Raw genomic sequence first — 25762 nt, 5'->3', positions numbered from 1 at the left:
TCCAAATGAAGATTAAATACAATAAAAGAATCGCTCTTGATTATAAAACTAGATGAAACGTCACTTATATAATGCTTAGTGTTGCATTGGATTACTAACAAGTCTTTGTTATGACGTGAAAAGTTGTTCACTTCTTTTTGTTCAACTAGTGTTAATTGGAAATTTGGTAAGGAGTTTTATGATAGATTGAAGATGTTCTTTGATACGTATAACTGAGCTACTATCAAGCACTAGTTATGTGATAACTAACTTTTTCTTTTCTAAAGTGTGTATTTAATTATCTATAAGGAAATGGCGATGTAGTGATGATACTAAGATAGAAGAAATATCAAAAAAAAAAAGATGAGCTTATAGTTTGAGAAATATTAGAATTAGAATGATGTTCATGGTCTTATGACTGTTGCATTTGTTTTAATTCGTAGGTATAAACTTCGTCTCTTAAATGCTCTTTTTTATAGTATTTATGGAGAAGAAGTTGCAGCTAAGAAAGTTGCAAAAGTTAGAAAAATATTGTGTAGTTTAGTGGCACAGTACCAAGACTCTATGGAGGGTGCTGCAACAAAAAATAGTGCTACTTAGACATGGGAGATGATAGTCAATGACATATTTGATAAATATCTTTCTTTGGAGCGCTATGTGTCCTCTTCTTATGTGCCTACAGTGTTAGATTTATATGTGAAATAACCATTGCTTCCTAGAGCAATGGATCTTGACATTATTTATTGGTGGCAGTATGCAGGTGTCAAGTATCATACTTAAGAAAGATTGCTCGGAATATCATGGCTATTCATATGACTATAGTAACATCTGAATCAAACTTTAGTACTAGTGAGAGGATAATTAGTCCATATTATGATGGACTTGTCAACATGTTGGGTAAATAGTTTACATGCGGATCGATAATGTCTTTTTTTTAGTTTCTTTCAAATATGACAACGCTAACTTTTGCATATACTCTATGTTATTAAATCATGAGTTCACCGCTATGAATGTATTGATGACTTGTCTAGACGATAAAGAAGAAACAATGGTATTATTCTACTATCAATAATTTATTTTGTAACTCTCTAATATTAAACAATGGTATTATTCTACTATCAATAATTTATTTTGTAACTCTCTAATATTTATTACTCGCTGATTGCATATTTGATGTTTCACTGTTTGTGATTTGTCATTTGTAAAACCATTCGTTTGTGAACCTGTGTGTCAGTGTGTGGTTGATTGGTCATTTGGTTGTGTAGCTTGTGCTTGGAGCCTTGGAACAGTAAGAGCCATGGCTTGAAGTCTTGAACTGTTGGACAATTATACTTGCTGTAGTTCTGAGTTGTGACTTGTCTTGATTTGTAGTTATGATTATTTACCAGAAGTCCAGAACAAACCATTGATATTGTGATTTGTGAATATGTTAGTTTATGTTAAGACAAAGTATTTATGTGAGCTTTGAATTAAACATATTCTTATTCATATTATTGTCTTGAGTTGTGATTTATTTCTCGAGATAGTCTTGAAAAGGGTATTCTAGGCTTAGGATACTTTGCCATCGCTACGAGGGATGCTTCCACACAAGGGCTTCTACTGGTGTGGTGTGAATGGTTTGGTTATCCGTTGGTAATGACCATCCAATTTTTTTTAGTAAACTAAGCACCCAATTGCTCGGACGAAAAACACGCAAAACCACTCCACAAACCACCCCAGCCACCAACGAAGAGGAGAGACAGGTCAACGAGGCATTAATGTAATCGCCAACCCAAGCCAAGCCTGTAACCGGACAAGCCCAACACCCATGTGACCGCTGCTCCCCCGTGATTAAGCCGGGTGTTTAGCTGCTGGTGTCACGTGATTAGTGGGTTGGATTAGACTAGTAATGACACTCGGGTCACTAATTAACTAGCTCTAGTACGTAGTAAACATTGTGTACAATGGCGATGCTAGGTCAATGCATGCATGACGTCGCCGGCTTGGCGACGGCAACGGTCAGAAGAGGTCGAAGCGGGAGTCCGGCTTCTTCGGGGTCGCCGGCGCGGCATTGCAGGACTGCGACCGGTGCAGGGGCGGCGAGGACCCGGGCACGACGGGCGGACGGGAGGAGCGGAGAAGCGCGAAGTTGAGGCCCTTGAAGAAAGGGTGGGACTTGACGTCGGCGGCGCCGCGGCGTGACCCCAGGCGCGCGGCGGGGTCCTTGGAGAGGAGGCGGGCGATGAGGTCGCGCGCCGCGGCGTCGGCAGGGCCGCAGGACCCCGAGCCCGGGGGGAAGGCGAGCGGTCGGCGCACGATGTTGCGGAGCGTGGACTCATTGTCGGCGCCCGCGAACGGGGTGCGCCCGTGGAGGAGCTCGTAGAGGAACACGCCGTAGGCCCACCAGTCCACGGCGGCGCCGTGGGGGCCGCCGCTTGCGACCTCGGGCGCCACGTACTCGTGCGTCCCCACGAACGAGCACGACCGCGCGTCCACGGGCTCCGCCACGAACCGCGGCTGCGCCGCCGGCGCCGTGGTGTTGCGACGCCTCCGCCGCTTAAACCCAAGGAGGCGGTCCGGGAAGCACGACACGTTCACCGCCTCCGGCTCGCCCTCGTCCGCGTACCCAACGGCATCGTCCTCGAGCGACGGCGAGGCGGTGGACTCGAGCGAGAGGTCGAAGTCTGTGAGCATGATGTGGCCGTCCGCCCTGATTAGCACGTTCTCCGGCTTCAGGTCGCGGTAGACTACGCCCAACATGTGCAGGTACTCCAGCGCCAGCAACACCTCCGCCGCGTAGAACCTGCGTGGACGCTCGACGTCAGCGCCGGTGTGTGTGCTTGAACGTGAAAGGACTTGTTTTCGCTGCGTCCTACTCACCGAGCGGAGGGTAGGGGGAAGCGACGGGAGGGCATGCGGTGGCGGAGGGAGTGGAGGTCGCCGCCGGAGCAGAACTCCATGACGACGCAGGAGAAGTGCGGCGCGGCGTCGAAGTCGGCGAAGAGCGTGGGGAGGAAGGGGTGGTCCAGCACCCGCAGGATGCGCTTCTCAGCCGCTGCGCGCTCCAGTTTCTGCTTCTTGGCCACCGCGCGTCGGTCCACCACCTTCATCGCGTAAAGGCACGGGCTTTCCCTTTCCCTTTCTGTCGCCGCCGCGGCGGACGAGGCCCGGAGGCGGCACAGGTACACCGTCCCTATGTCGCCGCCGCCGATGCGACGTACCAGCTTGAAGTCCCGCGGCCCGAGGGGCGCCGCGGAGGACGTTGACGCCGCGCGGATGGCCGCCCACGCCACGTCCCCCGAACGGTGCGGCCGTAATGCCGCCCGCGTCCGCGGCGGCGAACACGAGGAAGGCGCCGCCAGGGCCGCGGAGGGGCAGCAGTCGAAGGAGAGGCGGGAAAGGCTGGAGCACCGCGGGAGGCTGCCGGCGCTGCTGGCCGAGCTGAGGCTCGAGTTGGGCGCCCCCGTCGAGGAAGCCGTCTCGATGTCAGACAGCCTCTCGTCCCCCTCCAGCATCGCGAGCCCCGGCGGCGGCGACGCGTGCGGCCTCGGCGGCTTGGCGAGCGCCGGGTGATCGCGGACCGCGGCGACCATCAGCACGCACAGTTTTCTCGCGCGGCAATGTAACTGGCTCACTTGCTCCACTGAGATTTCTGCGCGCTTGGCTGCGTGCGGCGAAGGCAGTTGGTGGCGCGGGCGCTTTATACCAACGGCGAGCCGAGCCCCCAAGCGCAGCAGTTACAAACACAAACCTCGCTGACACGTGGGACCACGAGCCCCGCACGTCACCTGCCGTTGCCGACGGTGACGAGGCCTCACTGCAGGAGAAATTCGGCTGTGTAACCGTTACACAGACTAATCAACCAAAAAACATTATGTTAGAAATTGTAAATTTTTTAACAAATACGATAGTACAGAGTATGTTATCATCTACTATATTATAAATTTAAAACTTAAATAATAACTTGTATAAGGAGAAATAAAAGGGAGAAATTTCATCTGTGAATAATATCTATGTATGAATAATTAAATTTTCTTTTTTTCTCCGTAAAAGTTGTTGATTGAATTCAATTTTTATGAGATAATAGATGATATTATATTATATATTATCATATTTTTATTAGAATTTTTTATAACTTTTAATATAGAGTTTTGGTTGAGTGGATATATGTATAACGGTTACACATTACAAATTTTCGCACTGCACAGGGCGGCACCACAGATGGCCAGCCTCTCCGTCACTGAAACGTGGGCCCCGCTCCGGCACGCGACGTGGGAGACGCGGCGCGCCCACGTGCACGGCCCGGGGTTAGGGGCAGATCCGTCATTCCTCCCAGCCGCAGCCTTTTTATTACCGCAGTGATCAGTGAAGCGCGCTCTTTTACTGGAGGTGGGATCATGTAGGTCAAACCGGATCCGATGCGGCCGTGGCCATGCGGGCCTGTGAGTTGCCGGACAGCCAACCGCGCGACAGCGCGGGAGAGCGCCGGTGGGGGCTCGCGATGCTGTCCGAAATGGACCACGGTGATGAGCAATGGCGTGTGTGCCAGGGCGGATTTGTCTCGCTTCATGGGCGGATTTTTTTATTTTTTATATTTCGAAAATCAAAAGATTGTAAAAATAGATCTTATTTGAAAAAAATATAAAAATAAGCTATTATCGTCCGTTGTAAGAGCTAACAGATGATAGGTTTAAGAAATAAATATGTTGTCATTGCAAAGAGCAATATGTTAAAAAAAAAAAATACAACATCTCAATCCTCTCAAAATTCAAAATACTATCAAAATTGTCATAATTTTTTTAAAAAAAAGTATATTGTAGAGGATGCTATAATCTAGTTTAAAAAATTGACAGGTTGTATGCAATAAAATTTATCTTTTTTGTTTCTTATTGTATATATCATATTTTTGGTTGAATTTTTTTAGAGCTAAATCATAGTATCCTCTACACCACCAACTTTTTTTTATAATTTTTCATGACTATTTCGATATTGTTTTGGATTTTGAAGCAATTGAATGTAATTTTTTTTATGTTTTAACTTGTTGTCTGTTGGAAGGGTGACATATTTATTTTTTAAAACCTATCATCTATTGAATGGGCGATAAGTGTATGTAGTTCTTCTAACGGGAGATAGTAATCTATTTTTGCAAAAAAAATTCAACAGACACCTATCTTTGTATTTTTTATTTTTGAAATAAAAAATACTCTCATGATTGTTCAAGTGAACATTCAAAATTTCGACGAAAAAAGTAAGTGATAGTTGCATTGATATTTTTGCGGTTATAAATCACGCATACGGATACCATCTTAAGTGTGAATAAATCGTCCACATTTGGATAATATTAATATTGATAATAATAAATATACTATACTAATAGCTATATTTGAGTGGAAATTCGCATTGCCCACTTGAAACATCCCCTCCCAGTCCTCGCCATTCCTCATGCATTTAGGCCAGCCTAAACAGCCAGGGCTTCGCCTCCACAAACCACAATTTTATCAATTCACACCTCCAAGAAATTACTCCCTCACTGGTCGCATAGCCAAATTAGAGGTTTATAGAAGCGCATGCTTGCAATCAAGGTGTTAAGACATGAACACTCTGCGGTGATTGCAATTGATTGCTTGCAGGTGAGCAAGGAAATGGAACAAGTGAACAGATGCACTTACTTTGTCATTCTTTGGGACAACGATTAAATCAGCGAATATTCGAAGTTTATTTTTTTAAGCATGAAGGCAGGAACAACAATGGAGAAGCTCACGATTTAGCCATGGCACCTCTGAATAGTACCTTTAAACATTATGATTAATCAACCGGAGATTTTTCCTTTAGTAATAACCATTTGACGCGCATGCATCATGCATGCATGTCAAATCCATGTTATCACTGTAGATTATCTAGGATCAAATCCATTAGTATCCCAATAGGACTCCTCGCTAATGCATATTGAGAACTCTAGTAAAATCCATCGTCATGCTTTGTTAAGCATCTGAATCCGTTGGCTAGATGTTTTTTATTGGAATTTTTTAATTTTTTCTTAGCATGTTTCACCTATATTTTGTTGCCACCGTTACAAAGTGGCTTCACTTATTTGTCACTTTATCCATAGTGATTGATTCAGATGACTTCACGTTTTAGTGATATGAGTGACATTATAATCAAGACGTCAATTTTTTAAGTAGCAAATCATCAATTTATTCTTTCACCCAATGATCAGCATGGAGCTTTAAAAAAACCTCTAATTAGTAAATATAAAATTAGCAATCTATCAGCGATCGGATTTAATCAGACAGCACCTCGATCAGTCCATGTTTCCAAAGGTTGAGACACGGCTTAATCAGCACCTGCTGATGCTAAAGCAGAAGCAAAAGCAGGCGTGTGCTCACGACACAGCCCCTTTCTCCGACGCGCCAAATTTTCATTGTTTCCGTGCCGCCCGGATGCATATTGGCCCTCCGGCATGTCGTGTATATTCTATCCACGACGACGACGACGAGACGAGACGAGCTTGGATCGTCGACCCATCCTGAACCATGCAAATCACTGCCCGTGCAGACGCAGACGCAACAGGGAGCGGCGGAATTGGTCGAGCTCGTCGTTGACGAAAGGAGAAACAGCTCAGAGGATCGTCCTTATCCGGCCGGAGCTTACACAAGGAGACTACCGGAGATCAGAGACTTCCGGCTCTCCGGGGATTACGTGCCGAAGTTGTTGCAAAGAGCATGAGGACACCAAGCGAGACGCCAAGATGCCAAGATTGCAGATCCGGGACACGGCCAAAGCGTTAATTCCCACGTTAATCCTAACCGTGTATAATTGATACTCTAATGGTATGTTTGGTTTCTCGAATCATATTTTATAGAGCTATATTGAATAAGTAGACTAGAAGAAAATAAGTTGAGTGAGGTCATATTTATTGAAAAGAAAAGTTGTTTGGCTGATTGTATCTGTTTGTATAGGCTGAACTAAATTTCTATTTAATTGATTGAATTTGAGTTGTATAAGCGGATATAAGAGTTAAGACTAAAATTGATTATTTACATGAGTATGGTTTTATGATACTGATAAGTAAACTTATCTACATGAGCGAATATAAATTTTATATTCATTAGATCAGACTGCGGAGTGAAGCTCGAATCGAGCTTCACTCTTAAGTCAGAATGAGACCGTATATTTATATCCATCAGACCAGATTGAAACAATAAATATATACAACCAAACACATTTTTTTCTGTAATTATACCAATTTACCTGACCAAACTAAGATATTGGAACAACTAAACACATCCTAAATCCCCCCAAACTATTGCGATTCTGACCACCAATGGTTGTTTCTTTTTTCAGAGTCAGAGGAATATAATGTGTGGCGCTGGAATGAAGATTGAGTGTGTGGAGGAGATGAGATGCGTACGGACCCATCATAGCACGGTCATTGGGATAGTAAACATATTTTATTTTATAAAAATCAAATTTTGTATATTTTGATTAATATTGAATTAAATTATAAGAATATTTAGTGTATAAAAATTACATAACTAGATTCACAATTTAAAAAAACTTCATATTATATATGTTTTATAACTATAAATAATATATTTTATAAAAAATTCAGCTTTGAAGACCGAGCAAAAAAAATATGTATGGATGGAATATATTGTATAACAGATGAAGTATATAGTATCATTAGTAATTAAGTTTGTCGAGGAGGGACGAGGCACATTGTCAATATTGATCATCGACTGTAAAAGTCCAATCAATCACTTGAGCTACAAGTAATTGCATGTTGATCACTTAATTAATTACTCTTTTCGTTCAAAAATATAAGGCGTATTTTGTTTCGAAATATCATCAAAAATAAACTTTATCATTAATTTCTCTTACAATATGTTGTTAATTGCTATAAATAAATATCATATTAAAAATACTTTGAAATATAAATATATTAAAATAAAATTTATATATTAAACATGTATATAATTTAACTAATTTTCAGTTAAAACTTATAAAATTTATTTTTTTCAAAATAAAATGTGTTTTACATTCTTAACGGAGGGAGTATTAGTTCAACCATTGAAGGAGTGTCATAGAGGTAAAAAAGGTTCAGATTGTGGGAACAATCTTGCTTCTCGAAACCACGGCTTGATTGTTTTAATTTTGTTTACTTGTACTTTGCCTGCCGGGCTTCTCTATTTATAATATAATAGATAGCTCTCTTGTCGGTTTTGTTTAAAAAATTGTATTTAACCAGCAGTACTAGAACAAGACTGTTCCCACAAGGATGAGATGCCCATCCTTGAGAGGAAGAAGTAGAAGAAATGGTGGAGAAGAAAGAGCGCCTTAATCAATCGCTGCTGCCAAAGGCGAAGAGACAGCCTGCCTGATCAGCACCTCTGGTCCTGATTGAGTACTAAGTACTAAAGCACAGGGCAAAGCAGGCAGGCAGGCATGGCTCAACGGGTAGGCCCTCTCGCATGTTCGATCCACCACGGTCGAGCTCGGATCCAGCGACATGTGCTAAGCAAAACGACGCAAACAAACGACGCAGTCCGTGCTGGTACGAAGAAACAGCTCAGAGCGTCGTCCTCCTGTCGCCGGCGCGCGGGCCTTGTCATGGGTCACGCAGATCGCACAGGAGCCACGCACGCACGGATAGGCAACAACACTCAGGTAATTAAAGAAATATGAGCAAAATACCACCACACAACGGCCAACTATCTAGCTAAACTAGATCTAAGACACCATCACTCCTAACCATCTACCTAGCTAAGCTAGATCTGCAATGATCAAACTCCTCTACAAAGAGCCCATTTGTCGAACTCCAGCTGGCCGCCACCTGAAAATACAAGGAAGAAAACTCCAAACGACACCCAAGAAGGTACCAACACCAAAGACATCATCGTCGTCCATCAAGAAAGAACTAGAATGAGATTTCACCCTAAGACCCTCCCAGATGAGGCAAGAAGAATCATAACATTGTATCCAACGAAGGAACGGCGCTTGAGGGCGTTGTCAGTGCCGACATCGACAGAAGGCCAAAGCAGGGTTTTCGTCAAGTGCCCCCCCCCCCATGTGTAGAGGGAGCCAAACTCGGGTGTTCCACAAGCACATCATAGTTGTCAGAGCCATGTCACCAAGGACGCAAAACCAACTCATACCATCCAAAGAGTCAACACCGAGCCGCCTAGCTCCCCGTGAGCCAATTCAGGGGAAAGAGACCGAACTGGTAAGGGGAGGAGAAAGCGTCCCATGGAGATTAGAACGACAACAGGCGCCACACAAGGACAGGCAGCACGTCACCCCGCTGGAACTGTGACACCACCACTAAAGCTGTTTGTAGTAGATCCAGCCACCACTACGAAGCATGCGGTCGTCTATGTGCGCTATCACGGGAAAAGCCACGAAGAAGACACGGGCGGAGCAGACATCCAGATCCAGCCGTCCACACGCGGATCCCACCGGCGTACGAGTTCGGCCACCAACATGTAGATCCCGGTGGTGCCAAGAAGAATCCAGCCACCAATGCGCGTATCTCGCTGGTGTGTAGATTTGGTCACCCACATGCAGAACTCGTTGCCGGCACGTCGAGTCGGCTCCCATCGCGTGTAACAAACTGCATGCCTTGAAGAACAGGGGCACCCCCCTGTGCGGATCCTATCGGCGCTGCGTGTATCTGGCCGCCCACGCCCGGATCCAGCTAGCGGCACACAGAACCAGCCGCCCACGCCTGAAACCAGTCGGCGACGTGCAGATCCGGCCATCCACGTGTGGATCCCACCGATGTCGAGTAGGAAAACACTGAGCAAGACAACGCTACACCCACACACCGCATGACCGATGATGCCGGAACCAAGAAGAGGAAAGAAGGGAGGAGAGAAAAGGAGGCTAGCCCAGAGCACATTGACAAGGCTAGGGCAGCGAAGTCGTTCCGCCCTCGAGTTGCCCTGAAGAGAGCGACACGAGAGTCCTAATATCGTGACCTAATCATTTTTATTTCATTCATAAACTGCACAATTAATACAATTAATTAAACATATTTCTTTTCAGAGCCTACTAGGCCAGAAAAGAGGAGTCGCGAGGAACCAAACATAACCTATAAAGACATGCAACCGAGTAGGAACCGATGGCAGGGCAGGGTCCCTCTTCTCTCTCTGAAACCTGAATCCCAGCAGCAACAAATTAGCAATTCGCACGAACACAGCTAATCTACTCTGATTGATGAGAGCTGATATTAGATTAACCGTTAAGCGCAGCGTGCTTGCCTTGTGCCGGCTGGACGGCCGGCGCCAGCCGCGGCACGGGGTCGGCCGCGCGCGTCAGCTCCGCCTGCCCCGATGCCGGTCGTGGTACCTGACTGTCGTTGACGCGCGGGCGCGGGCATGTGCGCGGCGTCGGCGTTGTCCGCGCGCGCTCTGCCTGCAGTGCGACACGGCAGCGGCATCTCGACCAGCGTGCAGAGCGCGCTCGGCAAGTGGTTGGCGCAGCCGGAAGGAGCTTGCGTGCGCCGCCCCCAACGGGTGGCGTCGAGCTCGCCTGCACTGCACACGACCGTTCCTTGGGTGACGACGACGTCAACGGTTCGAGACCACGGCCAGCTGATACGGAAACCTGTAGAAGCAAGACTCACGGTGCAGCTAAATACATACGTGCTCACCGAGATAGTATCAGTATCACTGTGTATAGATATGGAGTTTAGTGGTAAGACTTGATGAGGCGAGTCGAACTTGTAGGTGCTCGAGCCCCTACCAAAAGTAACTACTTACTACACCCAGTCGCGCCAATGACTACCGTGATTTTCTTTTGCCCTTTTCCTCTTATGGACTTAAGGCCTTGTCCAACGGACTCTGCATCGGCACATTTTCTAGCGCTACAGTAAAAATACCGATCGATTTTTTTGCCGTATGCATCTCCAACGGACGCCATTTCTACCCCTACAGGGATGCGGAGGCAGTATCTTTGCTGGAGGGAGGCTGTATTTTTGCGGGAGATGTTGAGCTGTCGTATCATATATCATGCGTATGCGGGTGGGTTCGAGGAGAAGAGGATAATAATAGAAGGTAAGAAATAGAGTAGCTGTTAGAGATAAAAAAAAATAAGAATACTGTAATAGTATTAGTGGATGCTACAATAGTATTATGTGAAATAAATTTTTAAAGTATCTATTAAAAATGATTTTAAACGTGTTTCTCTAAAACAGAGTGGTTATTCATTTGCAATTATCATAGTGCAGATCGCCACCTGACCTCACTACCCACCTTTCGTAGTTTCTTGCATAGTGGCTGCAACCATGAAGGAACTATAGAAGTCAGTGAATGGACAAGTTCTGACGCCAAACAAAAAGAATGAGGAAAGCTGCTAGCTCTGCATGATATGAAGCTGATGAGCACAGAGCTAGCACAGTAGTAAATCATAGTGCAGAGAAAATTAGTTACTAATTATTGGTACTCAATTATTTGTGAACAGTCAAAGCATGCTGGGCCCATGGTTCAGTGGTTCAGCAAGCAAATTTAGGACAGAATTATGCATGCTGCCCCCAGTGGGCTCGCTCTTCTTGATCTAACTAACTACTCCAGTAGTTAGCACTTGAGCATGCTACTGAACCGAGTTTTTTTTTTTTGAAACGAGGAATCAAGTTTGGTGAACGATCATGACATATACTGAAGTCTCATTGCAGCAATGTTTGATACTAAAACAATGAAGCTTCCGAACATGGACCTGAATTTGATGTTACATTGGCCAATATAAGTGGGATAAATCCATAATAAGTCACCGAATAACTAGTTAGCATGTGAGATCTAAACTCATATATCATCTACACAACAATTACGTATAAGAAACATGATAAGTTATTCAATGGTAAATCGTGAAATCTATATAGTAGCATTTTGGCTGCTAGCACCCCCAAATTCCCATGCATATGGACATTTGGAGAGTAGTACTAAATATAAAGGATCCATATGTTCCAATAAAAAATGTATTATTCCATCATCTACACCATATATATCTTTGCCAATCTTTTTAATTTCTTAGCACAACATCTTTATATTTACCAATTGGAGGCTCCTCCATAAACTCACGATAGTCGTTAGATGAGATGTGCTATAAGAAAAAGGAGATCCTAGAAAATCTAAAAAAAGCAAAACATCTTACCCTTAATTTTGTGGGTCCTAATTATACATTAAAGATATACAATTGATATCCTAGATAAGTAACTAATATGCACAAGTGTTCACATTAATCTACCCCCAACAGATTTTTTTTCTCTCTCTCGAAAAGACAGCATAAGATCTGCCGGCTTTATTAGATTAGGAATAAGAACAGAAATTCAAAGAAAAAAAGAGATGTTATTGTCAGAGCAGTCGGGCTCCAACGGATTGTTTGAACTGTATACTTATAAGTCTATCTCTACATTAATATCTTGGCTAGCTAGGAGCTGTATCCTTACAGTAGAGCACGTACGTACATACAACACGTACTATAGCCGAGGACTCTACCACGTATACGTCTTGTACTTATGCATACATCTCCTGTGTTTTCAAACTTCACTATATGTATGTACGGAAAGGCTATGACACTCCTGATTCACGCAGGAACTGAGAATTGGCTTCCTGTAGCACTGTCATCTAAGGGATTGTTTAGAATGCATGAGTGTGCCAGGAGTATCTAGAAAAGGAATATTGGATCATAAGTGCGGTCTGAGAATTTAGTAGAAACAGGGACTTTACAAGAAATAGTTAAATTTCCAGAAGAAATTATCACGTTCGTAGCTTGGTGTGGCTTACACATGGTAGAATCTAACCTCCAAAAGTCAGATCAATTCCTAAAAAAGGTCCGATCAGCCTACAAGGAAAAGTACATCGAAATGGATTCATCCAGTACCACCCTACGATTGCCCTTGCAATATAGCAAGAACTAAATCAAACTTAAAAAGCGTGGTAGCTAAATAAATCGGAATTCAAAATTAAAAGTAAGTATGTAATCCAAATAATGCAAAGATTTTTAAACTTAAATAGCCCTTCTCGTCACCACCTTCTCATTCGGCTCCTCTCGTCGCAGTCATCACCGTACTCGTTGGTGACCTCGCTGTTATCACCATCGTGGCCCGACTCTTCTTCTTCCTCGGGCTCTGGCTCGGGCTCGTCTTCCTCAAACTCAAACTCCACCTCGTCCGAGTCCTCCTTGGCGTAGGGTTAGTTAGAAAATATTATTTGCCTCGTATGATCCCTCAGGTTGTTCTCCTTTTATACAACAATGAGTACATGGCAGGTTATATAATAGATTGGCATCCTTACAATCATGCTAACAGCTGATTTTCGGGGCCCAAACCGATTTATCAAATTCTACCAAATTAGTTCTTTCTTATTTTACATTCCCCTCAATATCATCCTATGGAGAAAAAAGTAGTCAGGAGATTGATTGAGAAGGTGAGCAGCACAAGGACTAGAGTTGTTAATGACTCGGTTAGGCATCTGGTTGATGAGATAGCAGACCGTGAGAAACGCTTCGTCCCATAAATGAACACGAAGGGAGGCTTAAGCAAGAAGAGCAAGACTGGTCTCAATGATATATCGATGCTTACTTTCTGCCACACCATTCTATTGAGATGTATGTAAATAAGATACACGATGAGATATGCCAACTCTCAGAAAATAGCAGTGGAGTTTATGACACTCCCCACCACAATCGGACTATACTGCACGAATCTTGGTGTTCAACAAATTCTCCACATGATTTTGAAAATTATAGAAAGCATGTTCAACCTCAGACTTATGTGTAAGCAAATAGATCCAACTAAAATGAATGAAATCCTAAAAAAAACTCACATAGTACTTAAATCCTCCCACTGAGGTAATAGATGCCCCCCAAACATCGGAGTGGATTAGCTGGAGAGGAGAAGTAGTCACACCAGAGGAATTATTATATGGTAGTTTATGAATCTTTGCTTGCTGACAAGCATCACACAAACGACTCTTTATGAGGAGAACTAACTAGTTTATTTGACCTAAGAATGGACTGGGAAGGGTGACCGAGCCTCTGATGCCATTGTTCTGGAGTAACCGCGAAACTAGCGAAACTTTGTAGACTGGAAGCCAAAGGGTACGATGACGAACAATTTATTGGTATTGATAGAAGCATCCCTTACTTTTACCATGAAGAAAAAATTTCCTCATGGCCTTGTCCTTTACCAAAAAGAAATCAGGATGAAACTCAACGAAAGCATTGTTGTCAAAAACTAATTTATGAACAAACAAGATATGTTCGCTAATTTGTGGAACATGAAGAACCTATTTAGAGTAAGAGAATTATTTGAGCCAGGTAAAACAGAATGAACAATATGCGAAATTTTCAGACCTGCGCAGTTGACGACCTAAACATGATCCTTGCCAGCGTAGCACCCATGCATCGTGAGCCTATCTATATCACTCATGAGGTAATTTGGCACGCTGATATCCACATACCAGTTGGTGTCGACATTGTACGACCCGAAGGTGTCTACGTTTCTGAAGCGATGATCTTCTGGATGGTACGCGTGATTGAAACGACAATGACATCGTAGCGTGTCATGCTCGTACTTGCCACACACATGATATATGGACTTGCCTATACTATCGCCCTGGGCATGACCTTGAGATTGGTTGCGGTCATGACCACGGTCATGCCCACCACGACTACCACCATGGTTGTTGTTGTTGTGGCATATCGTATTGTTGACAGACAAATGAAACTCCTATGAAGCATTATTTTGCTCGAGCCAATTCTCGTAGCTCAAAAAATAGGCATATAAATCATTAAGGCTCATCGGATCATTACGTGTTGTAACTAAGGTGACCAAAGGGTCATATTCTGGACATAGCCCTGCTAAGATGTAGCATATAACCTCATCATCAGGAAGAGGCTTGTCGATTGAAGCCATGGTGTTGGCATGCCCCCCCCCCCCCCCCCTAATCTTGTGGAAGAACTCGAATATTGCCATGTCCTTCTTCATGTTTGATAGTTGATACCAAACATGTATCATTCTCGTCCTATTCTGGATGAGAACATGGGCTCCAATGCACATTAGTGACAGATCTAACACGGAACTCAGTCCGGGGTGACATTAGTAACGTGTCGTTATTAGACCCGTCACTAATGAATTATTATTGATGGAAATTAGTCAGAGTCACTTAATGAGGTGTCACTAATGTTTATTTCTTATGTAGTCCTAGTTATTTCTTAATTTGTTTAACACTTCTTTTGAATCTGCTTATTAACACGACCAGACATGGACCACAGTGTTGTGTCTTGTTGAGCCAGATTAATGCTCAGATCGAGCAAGGACATCCTTAATTAATAATTAGTCCTCACTGGACCATAACTATTGTAAATAATGCTCGTATCGCCACACAGCTCCTCGTCGTAACTACGAAACACTAGAATGATTTCTGCAACCTGAGGTGGTCATACCTGCAGATCCATGCATCACATGCCTTGTCACCTTGCGCGCGCGTATCCAGATTCTAGAAGAATTGAAGCTGCATGGGGCATGCATGCATGCAGAGAACAAGATCAGGTTGAACTAATCACGGATCGATGCAGGAGGTCTAGACTTCAGAAGCCCAAGAAACCAGGAGAATCTGGAGAGAAACTTGCAGCCACGAACGGAACAGGCACGCCAATATTCGCGCTGCCTTTAGCTGCATGTAGGGAGGGGGACAGAGGGCCGTATCACACACACCTAAGAACCCTACATCATTAAGCAAAGCGTCGCGATTTGTGTAGCTAATTAAACGCGAGGAATCTTCTGAAACTTGATTAATTTAGGCTGCATGCCTGTTTGTCGCTTGCTGCATTTGTTTAACTAGTTTGCTCCTCTCCTTCGCGTTTGACTAGCTACTGTTTTGCTGTGTTCTTCTAGCTTCTACCTCCTACTCGACTTTGCTGTACGTGCTTAGTTTAATCGGGGTGTTAGGAGGCTTGCATGGCCAGGTACAGACATGCTCACATGGCTGACACAAAAACTAGCTACTCCTTGTTAAATTAAAAGAAAAGGAAACGTACGAGTAGCTAGCACTGGTACTCTTAGGACAACTGCAGCGGAACTCTCAAAACCGAGCCATATTACTGTGCTCGTACTTTTTCCGATCCATCCGTCCGTATCCTGCTCTAGCGGAGCCGATTTAAAGCGGTACAGTGATGCGTGAGTGCAGTAGCGATGGCAAACTACGGGTTACTGTAGCCAGAGAATAACTACGGGTTTGAACGAAGGAGAGGAATAATAGAAGATAAGAATTAAGTAGCTGCTGAAGGTAAAAAATAAGAAGTATTATAATAATATTAGAAGATGTTATAATAGTATTATATGAGATAAAATTTTAAAATATCTATCAGAGATAACCTTATATGTATACTAATATATAAAGTCGGACTAGCACTCTCGCCAATCAGCAATGTGAATCTGTGATCGATGATGAGTTGCATGCATGGTATTGATCCTCAAATAAAATTGAATATCGGATGATGGGCGACGTTGCATTAGTGGCCTCGTTTATTTTAATTCAGTGCAGTGGTGTGCTAGTACTCTACTAGCACTAGATGTTTAGACAGTAATCGTGTTTGATTTTATTTGGGGATCGGAGTAGTTTATAGAGCGAGGCATGTGTTCTACTTTGATGCGAAGGACGTACGACGGCGCAAAATGCGCGGAGATCACTGTGAAACTACTAGTGGATCGGAGTCAAAATGTTTGAGCTTTCAACGGCGAGAAACATGGCTGCTAGTACGAGCAGTAACCGACTACCCAGGCACCTGTTAACTCGAAGACCCAATAGACGAGAAGAGAATCGTACTTTTGTTTAGAGATGCATGCCTATGGTCTATGGTCTATGGTCTATGGTTGCTTCATCTTCATGTGAGGCGGTACCTCTCACCGTGTCAGCTCAGCATGCAATGGGAAGAAGAAGAAGAAGACTCCTGCTGATCAGTGATCCCCTGATTTATGCTCTGCATCAAGGATGATACGATGATTGGGAGACTATCGGATGCATGGGCGTAACATCACTGCTCTCTCCAAGTCTCCACTACTCCTGATAATCAGTGCATCGAATAGGATGATTATGATTCGTTTTAGATGTACTCCTACTCCTATGATAAATGGTCAAAATTGATCTTTGTGCCATGGCCGATGGCTTCTATTCGGTGACGAAAATTTTGTCATAAAGTAATTTTTATTTTTCTCAACGCTCTATCGATTTTAGTCACGAAAAGATTTCTTATATCATTTCACTTCAGAACGAAATTCTTTTTTCTATTCCTTTACGATTCTTTCGAAGAAAAACTGTTGAAAATAAAAAAATATATAAACTAAAAAGAGAATTGGAAAGAAAAAAGAATATAATTAAAGATGATCTTATATTATTGGTTGGGTTAACACTCCCTACCGCTACTTGGAGATCAGCGATTAGCTAGCTGCTTCTCGTTTCCAAAGCAGACGCTAGGTAGCCGGCTAGGGTCAAACGAAAACTGCAAAAGCAGACGCACAAGCCCACGTACGGACCGGCCGGTCCCGAATTCCAAGGAAAGGGAAGGAAAGTCGCCAAAAGCTTCGCAGAGTTCCAACGCATGCCATTTTCTTTCTCACTCCGTATCTGTAAACTTTTTCGCCCGTCGTCCATGGCGATTGGACTCCACTCCTCCTGATTCCTGAAGCTTCCTTCCAACGGCCAAACTGTTTCACCGAGCGCGTGCAGCACACGACATGATCACGTGAAGGAGAGGTAGACGACTTGGAAAGGAGAGCTGGCCGGGGAAGACAGACGCAGGTCACCGCTCGTGCCGTGCAGCGACGACGAGACGAGACGAGACGAGGCAAAGGAGTGTGCGGCCATCCGCCGAGATCCTCCATTGCATGCACTGACAGCCCTTCTGTTCTCGACCTAGGCTCAGGCGGCCGGCCTGCTGCTGTACGTAGGCAAGCAGGCGATGGAATCATATGCGTATCCGTCGGCGGTGGGGCCGCGCAGCCCTGCGTGTACGGCTCCGATCCCTTTCTTTGCTGCAGCCATTCATGCATCGAGTGCCTCGGTTACTGCGCCCATGACGTCACCCCCTCCCAACACAAGCGCGCTAGGTGTTTTTTTGCAGGTAACAAAGCCGGAACCATATACGGCCATGATCGCCCGTGTTTTTGTTTTGTTTTGTTCGCTTTTTTTTTTAAAAAAACATAGTATTACTTATATGCTCATAAAACGTTCATAAAAATTGAAGATACAGAGTTTAAAGATTAATAAAATTATCATAAGTGTCTCACATCAATTGATATGTCTTATATCACTGAAAGAAATTACGATTTTGTAAAACACGTCAGGAACAAACATAAGGTTTGATATGTGACGATAAGAAATACGATTACCTCCGCTAACTACTCAAGTCAAAAGCTTGGTTCTCGTTCGCCTGGTTCTTTTGATACATACCTTTAAAAAAAAATTGAGATGGTTCTTTTGAAAGTTGCGGTACTAGTACTTTTTTTTTTGTGTGTGTAGCGTTCTCGTTGGTCGACGAACTCGCATGAGATGAGACCCAGCAGTGAACGGGCCCGCTAGAGGCCCGTTATACCCTCCAAAGGCCCAACCACGACATCCCCAGGCCAATTATGCCTTTATTTGGGCCTGTCTACATGGTGTTTTGGGCCTGCTTTTTTTAATTCGGGCTCCGGCCCAAGTTATAAAACACCTACAGCTCAATTTTCCTCAATAAATAAATCAAGCAGCTTAACCGCCACGTGGTCGCTGATTACGAATGGTTGCGAATACAGCAGTATTTTATTTTTTTCAAACCATTTTTGGTATACTCGCTAGCTTATTGCAAATGTGGCCAGTTAACACGTAACACACTGGAAAGACTGCCATTTTTTAGAAAATAGGAACTCAAATTGGCAACGTAAAAGAGTCAAAATTGAATAATATAGACGTGCATCCATATCTTTAGGTAACTTTTGTTTGTTGAGCGAGGTGGGATGTTATAATTCTATTTATATATTTGAGAATGAGATGATTTTATTCTTATATAGATGATTGTTTGGTGGGTAAAATGAAACAAGTCTATTTTAGTATCTTGAGTTTATTGTTAGTGTCACGTTCGAAATAGAATGTCTACGTTCCATCTTTTTTTACGGTTTCGTCCTAAATCTTTAAAAAATATTCATTGATTCTAAACTATTTTATCACACTGTTCTCTATCCAAACATCTCAAAAACAAATACATCCGCTTCATCTCATCTCATCTCACAAACTAAATACTACCTTAACTAATTGAGCCAGCCTCAGTTGTAGGCTAGATGGGACGGGAATAAGAAATGAAGAACACGGTGCTGACCTGACCTGATCAGGGTGGTGGTCCTTGTGGCTGATCAGATTAAACAACAAATGCGAAAGATGTTGTTTAATCTGAAATGGATACTTGTTCTTAATTATACCGCAGTTTGAAAAAAGAAGCACCAGCAATTCCACTGTGGGTAGGAACATTTCTTCTGCAAGACCTCTTCTAGGAAAACGAAAACAACGTTGGCATATGCCTTTTCGAGCACACTTTAAAAAAAAAAAGCATGTATCGATCAGTAGGTTCAAATAGCCAGTAAAGATATTCTTTACTCCAATACAATAGTGTTTGTTGGAGTTACGCTATATTTAGCTAACAAGTTATATACAAATGTAATATCAAGTATGTTACAATTTGGAAGATATATTAGTACTCTAAATGTACTGAGATAATATCAGGTATGTTACAATTTGAAAGATATATTAGTACTCTAAATGTACTAAGATATGAAACTTTAGATTCAAATATCTCTTTATCATTATCCCAATGTTTAAATAGATTTTTATCCATATCAAGGGATTGAATGACCATAAGTTGCTTTGATGATATACTCATATTAAATTTCTTCAATATCTTCTAAATATATGCAGATTAGTATACTAGTATTCCTGAAAGAATATGCTCAAGTTGTAGATTTAAGCAAAATTTATTTTTACCTAAATTATTCATCTCAAATTCTATCTTACGATAATTGTGGTTCTTGTGTATTTTTGATGATATTGAGATCACCTATATACATTGAGATGATACAAAATCCAGTTGACGATTTCTTTATAAACACATATGAGCAATTATCATTATTTGAGTAACCCTTCTGCAGAAGGAACTCATTTAGTCAGTTTGTACCATCTTTTTTCTATTGTTTTAAGTCATAAATTTATTTTACACAATACATGCTGTGATTTACTTTAGAATTCAGAATTTTAAACCCTTCGGGGACTTTCATATATATTTCCAAATCAAATTACTAGATTCTGCCAATAATATTTAATATCAGAATGTTATTCCACTCATAACTAGAGATATGTTACATCAAAATCGATGTCAAGTCTCTACGTGAACTCTTGTACTACAAGTTACGCTTTGTATCTCACCACCTCACTATTTCATTCCAATTATGGACGAAAACTCATTTTCATCCTATTGGGAAGGTATTTGGAGAGTATGTATTACTGATACAAATACCTCTTTTTACTTAAGCGAGAGTAATTCTACCTCAATTGTCTCCTTCCATTCGATCCAGTCGAAGTGCTTCAAGCACTCTGCCATGGCCTTTAGTTCTGGATCTACCTTGAGATCTTTTTTTTTTGCTATTTTGAGGAGAAATAAATGTTGACAATTGTAATCTTTCTCTTGAATAAATATAATTTATGGATATTTCATTTACCGCTTTCAACTCCTTGTGATTTCCCACAACAATAGAGTTATGGTGTTCTGATATCTCAGTACCTAAAGTAGTGCGCACATTTGTGATGGGTCTTGGATGTAGAGCATCCGTAGACCCTGTCACGTCCCAAATCCTTAACCACATAATTAAACATAATCATGCTTCTTAAGTATTATGTTTAATTTTGTGCATTTTTATTTTGGAACGCTAGTGCAATTCATTTAAAGTCAATCGGCCGAGAGAAAGAATTTCGAGAGAAAAAAGAATGAAATTCGCAGTTAAAATTGACCATTTTTCTCTAACACGTGGACCCTACATGTGGCCCCACCAATCCATCTCTCCCTCTCTATGGGAAGCAACACAACTACTTCCTCACTCCACTCCAGTGCTCCCTCTCTCCTCAACCAGCCAAGCCAAGGAGCAAGAGCTCTCCCTTCCTCTCAAGCTCTCTCTCTCATTCTTCCCAAAAATCCCACCTCAACAGAAGGAATCGAGGTATGCATGTGCTAATAACGCATCCACTAGCTCCTAAGCTATACATCCATCCATCCAATTTATTTTTGTTTTCCTGAAGGATTCAAGCCGGTTTTGATGTCTTTTGATGTTCTTGGTTGAAGTACAAGGAGCACGGGTGTTCTTTCTCTTTCCGAGCTTTTTCTCCTTCAACCGACGGACCCCAAGCTCGGCAGAGCATCTTGGGTGAGTCTCCTAGGCTCCCATAGCATAGATGCATATTTTGGTTAGATGAATCCCGAGTTTGAAACTTCGGTTGCAAAGTGCCCGAGTTCTTGAGCTTTGGAGCTAAAATGAGGATTTAGGGTGAGATTTAAGTTAGGAATCGTGTTGCTACGTTAGTGAGTGAGTTATATACTCTATGAACTATCTTAAGCATATCCCCTTTTTGGTTTGGAGATGCTTGCAATCAAATCGGTCGAGATTTCAGCTCTTAAAGTAGCCTCTCTAGACAACCCAGATAACCCGGATTGACCCGGATAGCCTAGGTAAACCTAGAGAAACCATATTGAATTGCCTTTAGAAATCGTTAGGGTTTATGGTGCAATTTAAGTCTACAACCCTTTAGATAGGGCATATACATTTTGATGTAGCATAGATTTAGCGTGCAAGTTGTATCGACCGGGAAAAACACTTTAGAACTCAACTCGACCAGAACCCGAATAGTTCAGATTAACCAGGGTCCGGGTAAATTTAATTTAGATTTAGCCGAGAGCCCTCACCCGGAGGTTCACTTGAAGGTTCCGGAACCCGGATACTCCGAGTTCAACCCGGAGCGGCCCAATCCGGAGTATTCGGACACGACCCGAAGGTTCCGAGTTATTTCAAAAATAGTTAACCGAGAGCTCTCACCTGGAGGTTCCGGAACCCGGATACTCTGAGTTCAACCTAGAGTCTTTGGCTTCGTGTTACTTTTGTGATGTTGTTTAAATCGCAAGTTTCATTATTCCCCCGTATGTGCCAAAATGTACTCAAATATGTCTAAAAAGTACAGCTAAACTACTTTTAAACGGTTAGAAACGACGCGAAAACTACGGCTAAAAATGACAAAAACTATTTTTCTAGAATTATACCTATTTTTGCTAGAATTAAAACTAATTTTATATGCAATAAAACATATTAAAAGCATTTATTTTATCAAAGAAAATATTTTTAAACTTTATCAGAATTAATCTATATTTTCTAAAACTATTTCCCAAATTAAAACATTTATTCTAACATTTTTGGAATAATTTTTACACTAGAAAAACATTAAATAATATTGAAAGAAATAAAAACAGAGCTAAAAACATATTAAAACATTTATCTAAATCATTTTATATTTTTTGTATTTTTTTTCTAAACATAAAACGAATAATCTATTTTCATGAATTATTTTTCTAAAGAAAAATCGAATTGCTGCGCAACGCTGATGTCAGCACGCTGACTAAGACTGCCACATGATGAAACCGCCACCATGTTATTAAAACCACCTAAAAAAACCACTCCGGAGGGTAAAATAGACGGTATTGATAGTTTGGAGGAGTAAAATAGATGGTTTAAAGTTCCGGAGGTTATCCGGATAAACGTGATAGTTCGAGAGAGTAAAATGGATTTATTCATATTCACAACATATAATAAAAATACAATAAAAAAGGTTTTCCAATGTGATTTTATGATCTAAACTAATATAGTTTGGTCATTATATTATTGCACGTATTTAAAAAGTGCCACTATTTCTCTGAAATAAAAGAGTGCCATTATATCTTTTAATATGCCACTATACCCTTAAAGTCAGAGACATCATGGTTCACTAATGCGTTTGACCACCGATAACCCGTACAGTAATTTGGTAAAATTTGATAAAAATCGGATAAATTTCGTCAATTTTCTTAATTTTAAATTTGAGTTTGATTAAAAACTGATCGACTTATGAATGCGGTGCGGATCTAATCTACCGGTGACCAGTAACCAGCAGTTACCGACGATTTTTTTGAAACCTGAGAGACACCCGATGTTCTAAGACGAGGAATTCGATTATAGTTCAACGCTGAATACATGCACTATATACAGGGTGGGTGTGGAGTATGTGCCGCACCCCATGCAAAATTGTTGTTACACACTAGTTAGATCTTCACGTACGTGTATTGACTATTGAGAGAGAGAGTGAGAAGTTGGCCAGCGACCTCTACCGCGGCCTCTACTGGCCACCGCCGCTCACGTCCTCCACTGCCTGTGTAACATTGGAGATGGACACGCTCGGCCACCGTTCACCGGCGACCACGTCCAGTCGAAAGCGCTGCCGCCCGAGCTTGCCAACATCTCAGCTCGCGGAGACGAGCTCGACGGCGCCGGCAACTGGAACTGGTCCCGCGACGAGGTCCTCAAGTACGGCGACCTCTCACAGGCCGCCTACGACGCCTTCCAAGTGCGCGGCGGGCCGTCCTCGCACCGCGGCACCTGCTGCTACGGCCTCCGCCGCCTTCTACCCTCCCTCGGCCTCGCCGGCCGCGGCTACGTCGCCACCGCCTTCCTCTACGCCACCGTCGACATCGTCCCAGGCGTGGCGCGCGACGACCACCGGCACTGGATAGGCTACGTCGTGGTCGCCGACGACGCCGAGCGCGACCGCGCAGGCTACCGCGACATCGTCGTCGTGTGGCGCGGCACGGTGGCGCCGGACGAGATGTTCAAGGACTTCGAGGGGCGCCTCGTGCCGATGCAGGGCGGCGAGGAAACCGAACTGGGAACCACGCGGCGGCCACCGCCGGATCGCGGAGCTCCCGACGTGCGGGTGGAGCGCGGGTTCCACAGCTTGTACGCGTCCAGCTGCGACGCCTGCAAGGAGCACGGCAACCTCAGCGCGCGCAGTCAGGTCCTCCACGAGCTCAGGCGTCTGGTTACGCACTTCAGCACGAAGCACCCCGACGAGAAGATCCGCGTGAAGGCCACCGGACACAGCCTCGGCGGCGCGTTGGCCGTGCTCACCGCGTGGGACGCCGCCGAGGTGCTGTCTTCTGGCGGGGACAGGGTCCCGGTCAGCGCCGTGACTTTCGGCGCCCCGCGCGTGGGCAACTGGGCGTTCCGCGACGAGCTCTCGTCGCGTCGCGCGGTGTCAGCGTGCTGCGCGTCGTCGTCAAGCAGGACGTCGTGCCGTTGACGCCGCTAGCCAACCTGGGGTACGTGCACGCCGGCAAAGAGCTCGTTCTCGACGCGGACAGGTCCCCGGACCTGAAGACCTTGAGCCGGTGGTGCTTCCACAGCCTCGAGCTGTACATGCGCCTCCTGGACGGCCGTGAGAGAGCTAGGGGACCCGGCGCGCTCCGGTGGGACAAGGAATACTGCGTGATGCCGGCGCCGGAGCCGGACAGGGACGACATACCGCTCGAGGAGTCCGAGCTGGACCAAATGATTTCTGCCGATAAGCTAAATGATGCGATTTTATTCGTGTAGGACTTCTCTAATTTCCTGAGCTTCTCTTTTTTTTCCCCACTTGGTTGTAACGTAAGCGCCTTAAGAATAACAATTTGTAAGCCTTTTTTTACGGATTTATTGGAGGAAATCATGCGAATTTCATAACGTCGGATCGAGTTCATAAGGGGTAACGCTTCCTACAATCCCAACTGGCATAATGATCCCGATTTATCTTATGGCAATAATAGTGGTAAGGCAACTTTAATAATCAATCTTATGCTAGACCTCCCGTTAATGCTTATGGTCCAAATTATTTTTTTGACTAGATGCTCGCTATTACCGACATGTTCTAACACTGAATCTACAAGCTTCTACATGAGGCCGATGGGCCTCCTTGAGGCCTCCCTTCACAACGCAACCTATTCCTAGACAAGGAGCCCCATTTTTTTTATATATTTCAAAAATAAAAATTGCAAAAATAGGCATTTGTTTCAAAAAATTACAAAAATATGTTACTTCTGTCTGTTGGAAGCGTGATGGTCACATGTCATTAGAAAAATAAAAATACAATATTTCAATGCTCTCGAAATTTAAAATACTATTGAAAAAGTTATGAAAAATTCTTAAAAAATATATAGTGTAGAGGATGTTATAATCTAGCTCTCTAAAGAATTTCAACTAAAAAAAAACTTTACAGTAATAAAAAAACAAATTTTATTGTACATACAAATGTACAATAAAATTTATTTTTGTTTCTCATTGTACAAATCATATTTTTCTCTGAAATTTTTGGAGAGATAGATCATAGTATACTCTGCACCACCAAAACTTTTTTATAATTTTTTTTATGATTATTCTGATAGTTTTCTGAATTTTAAGAGCAATGATACAATTTTTTTTATTTTTAAACATATCACCCGTTGGAAGAAAAATAGTTTTATTTTTTAAAACCTATGATCTATTGGATGAGCGATAGGTGTATGTCATCCTTCCAACGACGACAGAAACCTATTTTTACAAAAAAAAAATCAAACGGACACCTACTTTTATATTTTTAAAATTTTCGAAATGAAAAATAGAAAAAACTCAAAGGAGGCCTCCCTCCACAGCACACACTTTCCTGGGCCTCGCCTCAGAAGAAAAAATATCAATGTTTGGACT

The 25762-nt window shown here is 43.1% G+C and overlaps 1 protein-coding gene, 1 non-coding gene and 1 pseudogene across 2 annotated transcripts; 1 reads left to right on the top strand and 2 right to left on the bottom strand.

The window, feature by feature from the left end:
• Positions 1-1737: 1737 nt before the first annotated feature.
• Positions 1738-3608, bottom strand: LOC133905111 (protein kinase PINOID-like). The gene is made up of 2 exons (XM_062346825.1): positions 2839-3608; positions 1738-2761 (listed from the first exon to the last, which is right to left on the bottom strand). Exons 1-2 carry the CDS (start codon positions 3549-3551, stop codon positions 1978-1980), a joined length of 1497 nt encoding a protein of 498 aa, XP_062202809.1. The 5' UTR covers positions 3552-3608; the 3' UTR covers positions 1738-1977.
• A 6726-nt stretch (positions 3609-10334) lies between these two features.
• Positions 10335-24640, top strand: LOC133904623 (phospholipase A1-II 4-like; annotated as a pseudogene).
• On the bottom strand, positions 14713-14851 carry LOC133905611 (small nucleolar RNA Z247). The gene has a single exon (XR_009907662.1). It is a non-coding gene; the product is annotated as a small nucleolar RNA Z247 (small nucleolar RNA).
• Positions 24641-25762: the final 1122 nt, after the last annotated feature.

This window comes from Phragmites australis, chromosome 22 (genome assembly GCF_958298935.1).
Source record: "Phragmites australis chromosome 22, lpPhrAust1.1, whole genome shotgun sequence".
NCBI lineage: Eukaryota > Viridiplantae > Streptophyta > Magnoliopsida > Poales > Poaceae > Phragmites > Phragmites australis.
The sequence above is the reverse complement of the archived record's forward strand: the minus strand, read 5'-3'. Positions and strand labels throughout refer to the sequence as shown.